The 12446-nt window shown below is 34.0% G+C and overlaps 1 protein-coding gene across 16 annotated transcripts in view; it reads right to left on the reverse strand.

Moving 5' to 3' along the window:
• SWT1 (SWT1 RNA endoribonuclease homolog) overlaps positions 1–12446 on the reverse strand; it is a 93066-nt gene that overhangs the window by 8372 nt on the left and 72248 nt on the right. For 10 of the 16 annotated variants that reach the window (XR_011996361.1, XM_072733164.1, XM_072733165.1 and 7 more), the window contains 2 exons: positions 8839–8905; positions 4732–4796 (listed from right to left, as the gene is read on the reverse strand). Coding sequence is in view for 9 of the 16 variants with exons in the window: in XM_072733164.1 (XP_072589265.1) it covers positions 4732–4796; positions 8839–8905 (132 nt within the window). In the remaining 7 variants the exon portion in view is untranslated. Of the gene's footprint in view, positions 1–4730; positions 4797–8838; positions 8906–12446 lie in introns of those variants that run through there. The other 6 variants (XR_011996357.1, XR_011996360.1, XR_011996358.1 and 3 more) reach the window with 2 other exon arrangements.

Consider the following 12446-nt stretch of genomic DNA (forward strand, 5'->3'; position numbering starts at 1 on the left):
CTCAAAATACTGGCCAAGGATGACAGACATTATATATTTTACTTTTAATTCCAGCTAGTTAATATACAATGTAATAATAGTTTCAAGGGCACAATACAGTGATTCAGCACCTCCATACAATACCTGGTACTCATCACAAGTGCACTCCTTCATCCCCATCACATATTTAACCCATCCTCCCAGCCACCTCCCCTCTGGTAATCATCAGTTTGTTCTCTAGAGTTAAAAGTCTGTTTCTTGATTTGTCTTTTTCCCTTTGCTCATTTGTTTTGTTTCTTAATTTCCACATATGAGTGAAAGCATATGGTATTTGTCTTGGACTTACTTCACTCGACATTATACTGTCTAGTTCCATCACTGCAAACGACAAGATTTCATTCTTTTTGATGGCTGAGTAATATTCCATTGCATATATATGCCACAATTTCTTTCTTTTTTTAAAGATTTTATTTATTTGTTCATGAGATACAGAGAGAGAGGCAGAGACATAGGCAGAAGGAAAAGCTTGCTCCCTGCAGGGAGCCTGATGCAGGACTCGATCCCTGGACCCAGGATGCACTGTGCCGAAGGCAGACTCTCAACCGCTGAGCCACCCAGGCGTCCCATAATTTCTTTATCCATTCATCCATCAATGGACACTGAGGCTGCTTCCCTATCTTGGCTATTGTAATAATGCTGCAATAAACATAGGGATGCATGTATCCCTCCTCTGAATTAGTGTTCTTGTATTCTTTGGATAAATACTCAATAGTGAGATTACTGGATCATAGGGTAGTTCTACTTTTAACATTTTGAGGAAACTTCATACCGTTTTCCATAGTGGCTGAACCAGTTTCCATTCCCACTAACAGTGCACAAGTGTTGCTTTTTCTCTACATCCTTGCCAACATCTGATTTGTTTCTTGTATTTTTGATTTTAGACATTCTGACAAGTGTGAAATGGTATCTCATAGTTTTGATTTGCACTTCCTTGAGTGATATTGAGCATCTTTTCATGTGTCTGATGGCCATCTGAATGTCTTCATTGGAGAAAGGTCTGTTCATGTCTCCTGCCCATTTTTTACTTGCATTATTTGGGGGATGCCTGGGTGGCTCAGCGGTTTAGCATGTGCCTTCAGCCCAGGGCATGGTCCTGAAGTCCTTCAAGTACCACATCGGGCTTCTTGCATGGAGCCTGCTTTTCTCCCTGTGACTGTGTTTCTGCCTGTGTGTGTGTGTGTGTGTGTGTGTGTGTGTGTGTGTGTGATGAATCAATAAATAAAAATCTTTTTAAAAATTTGGATTATTTGGTTTTGGGGTATTAAGTTTTATAAGTTCTTTATATATTTTGGATACTAATACTTTATCAATATGTCATTTGCAAATATCTTCTCCTATTCAGTACACTGTCCTTCAGCTTTGTTGATTGTTTCTTTTGCTGTCAGAATCTTTTTATTTTGAAGTAGTCCCAATACTTTATTTTTGCTTTTGTTTCCCTTGCCTCAGGACACATATCTAGAGAAAAACATTGCTAAGGTCAGTGTCAGAGAAATTGCTGCCTGTGCTCTCTTCTAGAATTTTTATGGCTCCCTGTCTCACATTTAGGTCTTTAATCCATTTTGAATTTATTTTTATTTATGATGTAAGAAAGTGGTCCAGTTTTTCCAACACCATTTATTGGTAAGACTTTTCCCTACTGGACATTCTTTCCTGCTTTGTCGAAGAATAATTGACCATACAGTTGTGGATTCATTTCTGGGTTTTCTATTCTGTTCCATTGATCTATGTGTCTGTTTCTGTGCAGTACCATACTGTTTTGATCACTAGAGCCTTGTAATAAAACTTGAAGTCTGAAATTGTGATTCCTTCAGCTATGCTTTTCTTTTTAAAGATTACTTTGGTTATTTGGGGTCTTTTGCAGTTCTATACAAATTTTGTTTGTTCCAATTCTGTGAAAAATGCTGCTGGTATTTTGATAGGGATTGTATTAAATGTGTAGATTGTTTTGGGTAATGTAGACATTTTAACAATATTTGTTCTTCTAATCCATGAGCATGGAATGTCTTTCCATTTCTTTGTGTCATCTTCAATTTCTTTCATGAATGTTTTACAGTTTTCAGCGTATAGGTCTTTCACCTCTTTGGTTAGGTTTATTCCTAGGTAACTTACAGTTTTTGGTGCAACTATAAATGGGATTTTTTTAAGGATTATTTTCTTAATTTCGCTTTCTGCTGCTTCATTAGTGTATAGAAATGCAACAGACTGCTGTATATTGATTTTGTATCCTGTATTGAAATAATCATACAGTTCTTATCCTTTCTTCTCTTATTGATGTGATGTATTAGGTTGACTTGCAAATACTGAACCACCCTCACAAGCCAGGAATAAATCTCACGTGATTGTGGTGAATGATTTTCTTAATGTATTACTGAATTTGACAGATGTTAATTAATTAATTAATTAATTAATGGAGGGGACGGAGGGAGGGGGAGGGGGAGAGAGAGAGAGAGAGAGTCAGCAAGCAGGGATGAGGGAGGAGCAGAGGGAGAGGGGGAGAGAGAATCTCAAGCAGGCTCTACATCCAGCACAGAGCCCAAGGTGGGCTTAATCTCAGGACCCTGAGATTGTGACTTGAGCAGAAATCAAGAGTTGGACACTTAACCAACTGAGCCACCCAGGCGCCCCAACCTCCAACAAATGTATTTTTGACACAAATCTCATGTACACAAACTTTTAAATGTGGCATATCAGTAAAGATCTATAATAAGAGTATAAGTGATGGACAGTCTGAAGATTCAGGTAAAAAAAATAATTTTTACCCCTAGCTACAACAGTCTATGTATGTCCAATGGTTTTAGATTTTTTGGAAAACTTATTTTAACCTAATGAGTAATAGTAACATTTGTGTACAATTATCAATCCTTGTGTCTTGATATCAAATAAATTTATCAATCTAGAGTTTAACAGTAGAAGTACCTTGACAGTTAACACTCACTGCATCTGTTCATAAAATTTTATAGCAATACAGAGATATGTGTAATTTAAAAATGGCAAATAAGCTGTGGTTTAGTGATAGAAGTGGCATATTACAAAGCAGTGAAACTACAGACATTTCTGCTATAGCACTTGTTTTGAACACATGAATCTGTTCCAACATCGCTGATATATTAAATAACTTGAGCATGATGCAAATTTCACATTTTCCTATATAAAATTTCAGCAGTAAGAACCACTAGATGAACAGAGAAAACTACCCAGCAGAACCAAGCTACTTAGGAATACACAAAACACACACATGCACACACTTTAAATATGTGTACCATTCACAATTGGTGTTGCAACTTTACATTCAATTTCAGATAACTGTCCTTCCACATCATCACACTAATCCACAACCTGCAACCCTTCCAAGTACCACCTCCACAAGTAAATTTCACCTTTTTCAATAAAAAGTGTCAGATTTATTGACACATTTACATATTTCTTAACCATTTAACATGTGTAAAACTGATGCCATTTTAATTTGGTTCCTACCTTCTTTTTAAATGTATGTCTTATTAAGTTTTTGAGTGATATGCCTCAGACCCATTTTTCCCAAGAGCCTTTTTCTTGCATGATTTTGCATAGCACAGGACTGACTGCAAACCAACTGCTGCTCTATGCCTCAAAATGGATGAATCTTGACGTGGAGTCAAAAAAGAATGGTGACAAGGGGGAGTATGAGACTGGAGGGCAACACTGACAACATTAAGTGGGTTTTGTTCCTCATGAATTTGTTTGCCTGGGCTCAGGATTGGCAGGCTTCACACACACCCTGTATATTAAAGAATCATATTTATACTGCTTCTTCTTTCTTGTTACATATGAATACTATAAACTATTTTTTAAAAGAAAATATATGATGCTATTAAGTACAGGTGAAACTAGTCAACATTTTTATGGATACATATATTCATAAAGATGAGAATTATAAACACAAAATCTCTAAGGAGAGGATGGAAGGGAGGATATACATAGAGATGAGTAAAGGTCTATTTTGTCAACTGAATGGTAGGCATGAGTATTCTTTATACTAGTTTGTCTTCAAATTATGGTGTGGGGAAAATAAGAGGCTTTCAAGGGGTCTGTGAGGTCAAAAAGGTCAAAACTATTTTCATAATAAGACTAAGACACGATCTGTCTTTTGCATTCTCATTCTTGCAAGAACATACGATAGTTTTCCAGTGATACATGACACGTGATTACTAAAACAAACTAAATTCAAAAGCAACTATCAGAACCCATTTGTCTACCATTATGCCAGGCTTTAAGAGATCTGCAAAAATGTAGGATCTCTTTTTGTTTGGGAAAAATTATTTTCATAATTATATGTTCCTTATCTTAACATGTAATTAGTTATTATTTTGAAATGAACATACATTTAATTCTAATTTCTAATGGCAACTGTAGATAGATACAACCTACATAAACAAAAGGTCTTTGGGGTCTTCAACAATTTTGTAAAATATAAAGGAGTCTTGAGGCCAAAAATTTAAGAATCACTTTAAACTTTATACCTGTCTTTATATGTGTGTGTACACACACACACAACCACAGAGCTCTTTTGGTATGTATGAACTATTCCATATTAATAAAGGTGAAAAAATCATAGTGTAGTGAAAACATAAAAAGAATCCTTCACCAGCACACCAACTGGTGCTGTATATGGTAAAAACTTACAACAGCATTATCTATAATACAGATGGGACTTACCGATACTCGGACTGTGAAACACAATCATAAAGTTCCTGGGGAGTGAACTGGATATTTTTATTTACCTGAAAAGAATCAAGATGTAGTTGTTAAGAATACATATGAAGTTAAATGCACACAAGTAGAATGACCCATACTCTGAAGGTGCAAAATGTCAAGTTTCTCATATTTGCATAAAAAGAACAATCACAAGTTCAGTGATCACAATGCTAGACTAACACTAAATTGCATGTATAATTACTAGTCCTATTGTTACAACTTAATCTGTTCATAGAACCAGAAGAACTGATTAGGGTCCTAGGGTGAGTGGGAATCTCAACAAAAAAGAATTACTTTGTAGATCAAGTGGAAAGAAAAAAAATGTGTACTCCAGGAAACACTAAATTTTACTCCACTGGCTCTTATCAATAGATTCAGGCTTCAATTAGCCTAGAGTCTTAGAAGATTTCTAACATACATATTCAGTATTTCTTTTCTTAAAAAAAAGAAAAAAGAAAGCAAATGTTAAAAAGTTAAAATGACTATATTTAAAGGACTGGAGTAGATTTGGGGTCATAGAGGTAGACTATTTTAAAAGCAGAAGCAGCCACATCTTGTTTTTATCCTGAACATTATAAATAATTCAAGCTGAAAACAACATCTGAATACTATGGCTGACCCTTCCAGAAATTATTACTGATGAACTTTCATTTTCATTTAAATACTAAGTTTATAAAGTCTTCAAGAAGGTCTATCTGTTTAGGAAAAAGTTTAGTTTACAGACATTTTCTGAAGAAATGTCTTTTTCAGACTATCAAGGTCTAAATATTTTAATATGTTTAAGGCCATAAATATCATAATTCAGAGATATAACTTACAATATTTAAAATAAATCCTCAATCACACAAAGACTAATCATGGCACACATTTGGAGGACATGGTGATGGAATCCTGTATTTCTTGAGGTTTACTATTGATTTAGCTATATTCTACTTATGTGCAGGGAAGAATCTGGATATTAATAAATTCTTTTTATCAGATAACTCAACAAATAGCAACAAATATGTCCAGAATTTCTGAGTTAGTGATGGAAAACTAAATAAAACTATCTTCTGTTCAATCTACTTTAAAAAATATTTAGATAGCTGGTATACATTTTTTGGTGAAGAAATTACCATATTGTGTAGAAAATGTTTCCATTCACTAAAGATTAAAAATACATAGTTTTAATTTTTTTAAAGATTTATTTATTTTTTGAGAGAGCAAGAGTGAGAGAGAAAGAGAGTGAGTGCATGCATGTGCCTGTGCAAGCAGGAAAAGAAGAGAATCTCAAGCAGACTCCATGCTAAGCACAGAACCCAACATGTGGCTTGAGCTCCTGACCCTGAGGATCATGACCTGAGCCAAAACCAAGAGTCAGAGAGACACTCAACCAACTGAACCACATAGGCACCCTTATAATTTTTGAATACAGTATTTTAAATATATAATCCTAAATTTTTGTTTAAAATTAGGATTATAGGACAGCCCGGGTGGCTCAGTGGTTTACTGCTGCCTTCAGCCCAGGGCCTGATCCTGGGGACCCAGAATCGAGTCCCACATCAGGCTCCCCGCATGGAGCCTGCTTCTCCCTCTGTCTGTGTCTCTGCCTCTCTCTCTGTCAATCATGAATAAATAAATAAATAAAATTTAAAAATTAAAATCAGGATTATATATTTATATATGTTTAATGTTATTTAACTATATAAAATATTTAATATTATATTTGATGACATACAAATTAGTATATAATTACAATTAATTTTTAGGTACTTTATAATTTTTATTAAAAGATCTAAAAATGTTTAAGATATATATTTAGACGGTCAACCAGTCCAATTCCTATTTCTTTATATGTTCTACTTTCATGTCAACAAGACTGATAATTTTCGCTATTGCCCCAATATGCCAGGACCTATGATATATCCAAACTTAAGGTCAGTAAATGCCAACAACCTTGCAAATGTTTGATCAAAGGATGAAGAAATAATTTGTTCTCTGTCAACCGTTAAGAAAAATTGGCTAAAGAAGTGGTCTTGAACCTGATGTGAATAAAAAATATGTAATATAAAATAGTTCCTTAAGCCTTTAGATTTTAAGAAGAAAAAAGTATCTAGATATAGCTTTACTTTTCCAAGCAATCATCCTCATACATTTGGACACTTAACCCAGATCACAGTCGAGGTATAAGGGAGCTGTGGCTGCAGATCACAGGAGATGACCAAAAAGTAGGCAGCTAATTTACTACTAATAAAGGAACTGCTAAACTGAGGCACAAATTCATGACACACATCACAGGGTCTAGCCTGAAATAGCTCTTTTCATCATACTCATCAGTTTTGATACATTTTTAATTACTCATATTGGGACATTTTAAACTACACTGTTAAATATCACTTCTGTGCTCAAGCATACAATTTTAACTCCCAGGGAACAAATACTACAAGATGCCTCTGTCAGTAAACAGCAGTGTGACTACAGAATTGATTGTGGAATTGGTGTTCTCAATTTTTGTTGTGTTCCTTATAATGGATGCCAGGTACTAGAAATGGCTATATTATTTTTAATTCTTAAAAATTCAAGAACGAAAGGCAAAGGTTAAGCGTTAAAATAGCTAAACATCTAAAAGATTTGGATGGTCTCAAATGTGATGTTTATGATGTAAGAAATACCTCCTCCAATGTACTAACTGGTCTGAGAGGGGAAAGTGCTGCTCAGAGAAAGGATTTTAAAAATCTGGGAATCAGATCCACAGAATCTTATACGTAATAAGTTAGACATTTTCTCCCAATACTCTCAGCAATAGAAAGCACTAAACTCAAAAAAGATCCGTGTCCCAGATTTTTCCAGGCTATGTGATTTTAAAGTTGTCCTACTGTTTCCACAAATATATTTTAATTGTTAGGATGATTCCATTTAAAATTCAAAAATATGATGAAATAATTATACAAATCATCCCCAAAGAAGAAATCCTTTTAATAAGCACATCATGTGGTTAGTACAGTGTTAAGGCTGATTTTCTAAAAAAGCACACATAAACACTATTCTTTACATAAAATAGGTTAACACTACTGAACACTTAACTGTGTCTGGTACTTCATATACATTAAGCTATTTTGTCTTTAAATAAAGGATTAGATCTATAATTTATCTACTAATGTTCTTCCCATTTTACAGACAAAGAAACTGAGACAAAGAGAATTAAATTAACTCTTCTACGAGCACACAGTTAATATGGGGTAGAACCAACATTTTTGAAAGGTAGTTTGACCCCAGTCTGTGTTCTTAATGTAAGGTGTTACATACAAAGAGTTAAAAGAAGAGCAAACCATAAATAAAAGTGAATATATTTTTAAAAGCTTCACTCCATAAGAAATGTGGGACCTGAATATATGCCACATTCCTTCATTTGGAGTATTTAGAAACTTACACACACACACACACACACACACACACACACACACACACTTGAAAAGAAAGAACATACAGGAACATGGGTGGAGAAACTGAAGATCAACAGAATACTCTCCCTGGATCAGCACTCATGAGGAAAGCTTGCAAGTTAAAGTCACAAAACACCAGACCCTCACCACAGCTCAGCTGTCACACCAGAGTCTGTGCTGTTGCTATGGAGGAAACGGAATTAGAACTTTCCTTTTCACTAATCGCTGGTTCTCAAACAGAGGTGGCTCTTTCTCCCTAGGAACCATATGGGTCTGTGAGCTGAGTGGGGCAGCAGAATATTTTTGGTTGTCACAGTGACTCAGATATTGGGATTTAGTATGTGAGCAGCAGCGATGCCGAACACTCTGCAGCCTTCCACACACTGGAGAAACAGCACGTCTGGAAGGCCAACCACACCCCTAATGAGAAACAATTCTGTGCTGGAGAAAGTGTCTTAGTTTAGGACTCTAAGTTTTCATTTTATGAATGAAAGAAAAAGTTTAATATGTCTTTGACAAACTACTGTGGGACTTACAGATTTAAAGCAAATGCCATTCTGATGGTTTTAGACCTCTATCATGTTTATTTATAGTAAAATTTGTTTATGGTGGAAATATGATAAACATTTAAAAATATTTCTCCTACCTCATACTTGATTAGGAAGTTATAGAGGGTCTCAACATCTTGATAATTACTGTTAGGGGCCAAAATCCTAAAAATAAAATAAAAACAAAAGAATGGGAATGAATGATTTAAAAAAATAATAATACCTTGAACATATTCATACTGTGAGATCACTTATTGTATGATCAGTATAGTTCAACAGAGATCAATTTATTAAAATACTTTTGCTTATTTATACTGATACTTACATCACCATTTAGCCAACCGTAAGCATTCTTACAGGAAATTTACCTTTTGAGTTATAATAAAACAGATTTCTCAAAAGGCAGATAGAAATGTGAGGTGTATTTACACTTCATACCTTTTAAAAGCAGCAGGTAATGCTTGAAGAGTTCCCACAGAATGTTCAACCAATCCCAGTGGACAAATGATTAAACTATCAGACACAAAAGAAATCCTAATAAAAGATTTCTAAATTCAAATAATATTGTTTGAACTATCAGCCTAGCATAGTATGAAAAAGCATGAGTAATCAGAGCATGTCAATCATTGAGAGTAACACAGAAAAAAGTAAAAAAAAGTAGCAATGGAAAGGAACACAAAGGACATAAAAATATAAATATATAAATAACAAACATAAAAATACAAGTGGAAACAAGGAAAATATAAAAATAAAGAAGGAAATGGAAAAACATATTTCTCCATCTAGCAGTATATTCATTTTTATTTTCTTATACCAAGAATTTTTGAGTCCTTTGAGGATGAAGTTTTTTTTGTTTTCTTTTTTTTTTGTTTTTTTTTTAAGCTTTTGAAAAAAAGAAAAGGAAAGGTATTTTTACTTTGGTGTAGTGATGATAGCCATGCCTACCTGTCTGGGTTTTCTAGCTGTGTGACCCAGGGTGAGTTCTGTGCCACTTATTTTCCTTTATCTGCTAAATGAGGATGGTAGTAGTCCTTACTTCACAAGATTCTTATCAGAATCAAAGGAATTCCTTAAGTCTTTAGAACAGAGTCTGACCTACAGCCAGCACTATATTCTCAATTATAAAAGTCACAATAACAACTATTATCATCTAATGGTTTCAAGTCACAGAATAACTGTACAATGATCTGAGAAATCAAGCCACCTCAATTCTTAAAATACAAGTGCTTTTTAATTCCAATGTCTCTAGGTCCTCACGTCCTTGCCAATGCTTGACAGCTTCGGACTTTAGTTAACTGATCTCAATAACCTTAATTAGATCTTAAGCTATTTGGCTTTTATTAGACTTGTGGGAAAGCTTTTATAAATAATTTTTCAGGACACTGTCACATTTTTTAAGGGGTTTTACTCCTTGCAAGGAGACCCTTACAGAATACAAAAATCTGCACAAGAATACTAGTTTTATGGAAACATTTTTTTCTCCCAACAAGTAATTTTAGAACACAAATAATTTCCTAACAACAACAAAAAAAAGGTGGGGGGAGAGGGGAAGATTATACATTAGAATCCATAAATAATTCACTTAAAATGAAAATGAAGCAATTTAGGTAAGTTAAACTAATCTTTCTGAAAGGCAATGGAAAAAAAATTGGGTGTCCTAATTGTGTAACCAAATGTAAACAGATTATCTGCAATGTGGAATAATATACATCTATTCATTTTTCTAGCTTTGGATTACTTCCATAAAAAAGGGTAAGGAAATTAGATGTAACAAGATGCTTTATATTAAAGAGCCTTAATAAATTCCAAGCTAGTATTACAAAAGAAAGTACTTTTCCAGAGAATAAAATTCACATTTCTGGCCTGAAATAATTCACAGAAAAATTGGCTTTAGGTAAGTTAGTCATTTATCTACAGCAAAAAGTCATATCTAAAGTAAGAAATAAAAGAATTACATCATTCTAGTTTTCCAATTTTTCCAAAAATTTTAAACTCCCAACCTGGTTTTATTTATTTTTTAAACAATTTTACTGAGGTACATTTTACATACCATAAATTCACTCATTGTAACAACTCAATGATTTTTAGCAAGTTTACAGAGCGGTACAATGATCAACACAATCCAAAAGCATTTCCCTCAACTGAAACAGATTCCTACTGCCCATTTGCAGTCACTTTCTGTTCTCACCTCCAATCCCAGCTCCAGGCAACCACTAATCTACTTTCTGTCTCTATAGAGGACTACATTGTCAGCCTGTAAGTTCTTTCCCTCTTATCATCACAAAGCACACTTGTCACTATAAATAATATCACACCATATAATACAGAATCCAGTGGATGACTCAAAATCTAGTGGATAATAAGGGTTAAACCTCAGAATGTATCTGGTAAGTAAAAAAGCAAGATGCTAAGAGCATCCAAAAATGCCCAAGAGCAGAAACAAGAGACCCTTTATTCTCTCATTCAACAAATATTTGGGACCTACTATGAGGCAAGCACTGTTCCAGGCCCTTGGATACAGCAGTGAACAAAAGACAAAGATGCATGGTAGACCAAAGCATCATAATTCTAAACAACTTGTGAAAGAAAAAAAAAAAAAAAACTGACCAAGCACAGGAAGATAAGGGAGGAAAAAAATATCTCATTGTTACCCATTTGACAATCCCTTCCCACTTGTTAACTGCTACTTGTAAACAAACAAGTTTACAAGTTACTCCAGTGATGAAATACATGAATTTTAGGTTTCTAAGAAGAAGTCATTTGCTCCACATGTAAATATCTGGTTATCTGACAAAATATCACCAAATTATATTCTAATGAAGAAAGACATATTGGTATACCAGCATCACTCACAGATATGTTACTGTTGCAATCAGACAAAAACTATACAAGCTATTTTTTAACCCTAGGATATACATTATAGGATTTGTGATAAAATTTACTATTCTTAAAGACTATTCTGAGGTAAACTGAGTCCCAAATAGACTAGACCATCTTTATTAAAATACACTCAATTTAGGGTTGAATTTAGATTTCATTATGAGTCCCAAGTAGACTAGACCATCTTTATTAAAATATACTCAATTTAGGGTCGAATTTAGATTTCATTTTGTCCTACGAACTCTGAGTTGATGAGAATGGAATTTGGCCTGGTACCAAATAAAAAAAACATTGCCAACTTTCACTAACTAGAAGTACAGCTTGTTGCAAATATACAAAAAAATAAATGGAGAAATGGTTTATGGACTTCCATGCCTTCGTAATTCCCCACACAGAAATTCTTGAGAGGTCAGCCTTCTCTATAGCTTTCTCATTTTTTTTCTTACACCAATGTGAAAACAAAAGACTTTTATAATGAAAGTCCTAAAATTACCCTCCAATGGCAATTTTTAAAATAATAAAGAATTAGCCCTTAAAGGAAATGAAGTACTTTTCAGAAAACGGCTGTTTTTAATTTATAAATACATCCACATTTGACCTTTCAAGAGAAATTCATAATCATTAATAAGTACTTATTAAATGCATACTATCTTTTCAAATGTATATTATATAAAAGCTATGGGATATAAGTGAAAATTAAAAGACATGGGTGCCTCTCTTCAAGTTGTTTATAATTTAGAAAGTTCACTTTAGAGTTCTGGAATCAGAACTGGGAACAGACATCTGAAATAGTGTTTGATCCTCAGCTTATAGATTATTTATAAAC

Source organism: Vulpes vulpes, chromosome 13 (assembly GCF_048418805.1).
Source record: "Vulpes vulpes isolate BD-2025 chromosome 13, VulVul3, whole genome shotgun sequence".
In the NCBI taxonomy this organism is placed as follows: domain Eukaryota; kingdom Metazoa; phylum Chordata; class Mammalia; order Carnivora; family Canidae; genus Vulpes; species Vulpes vulpes.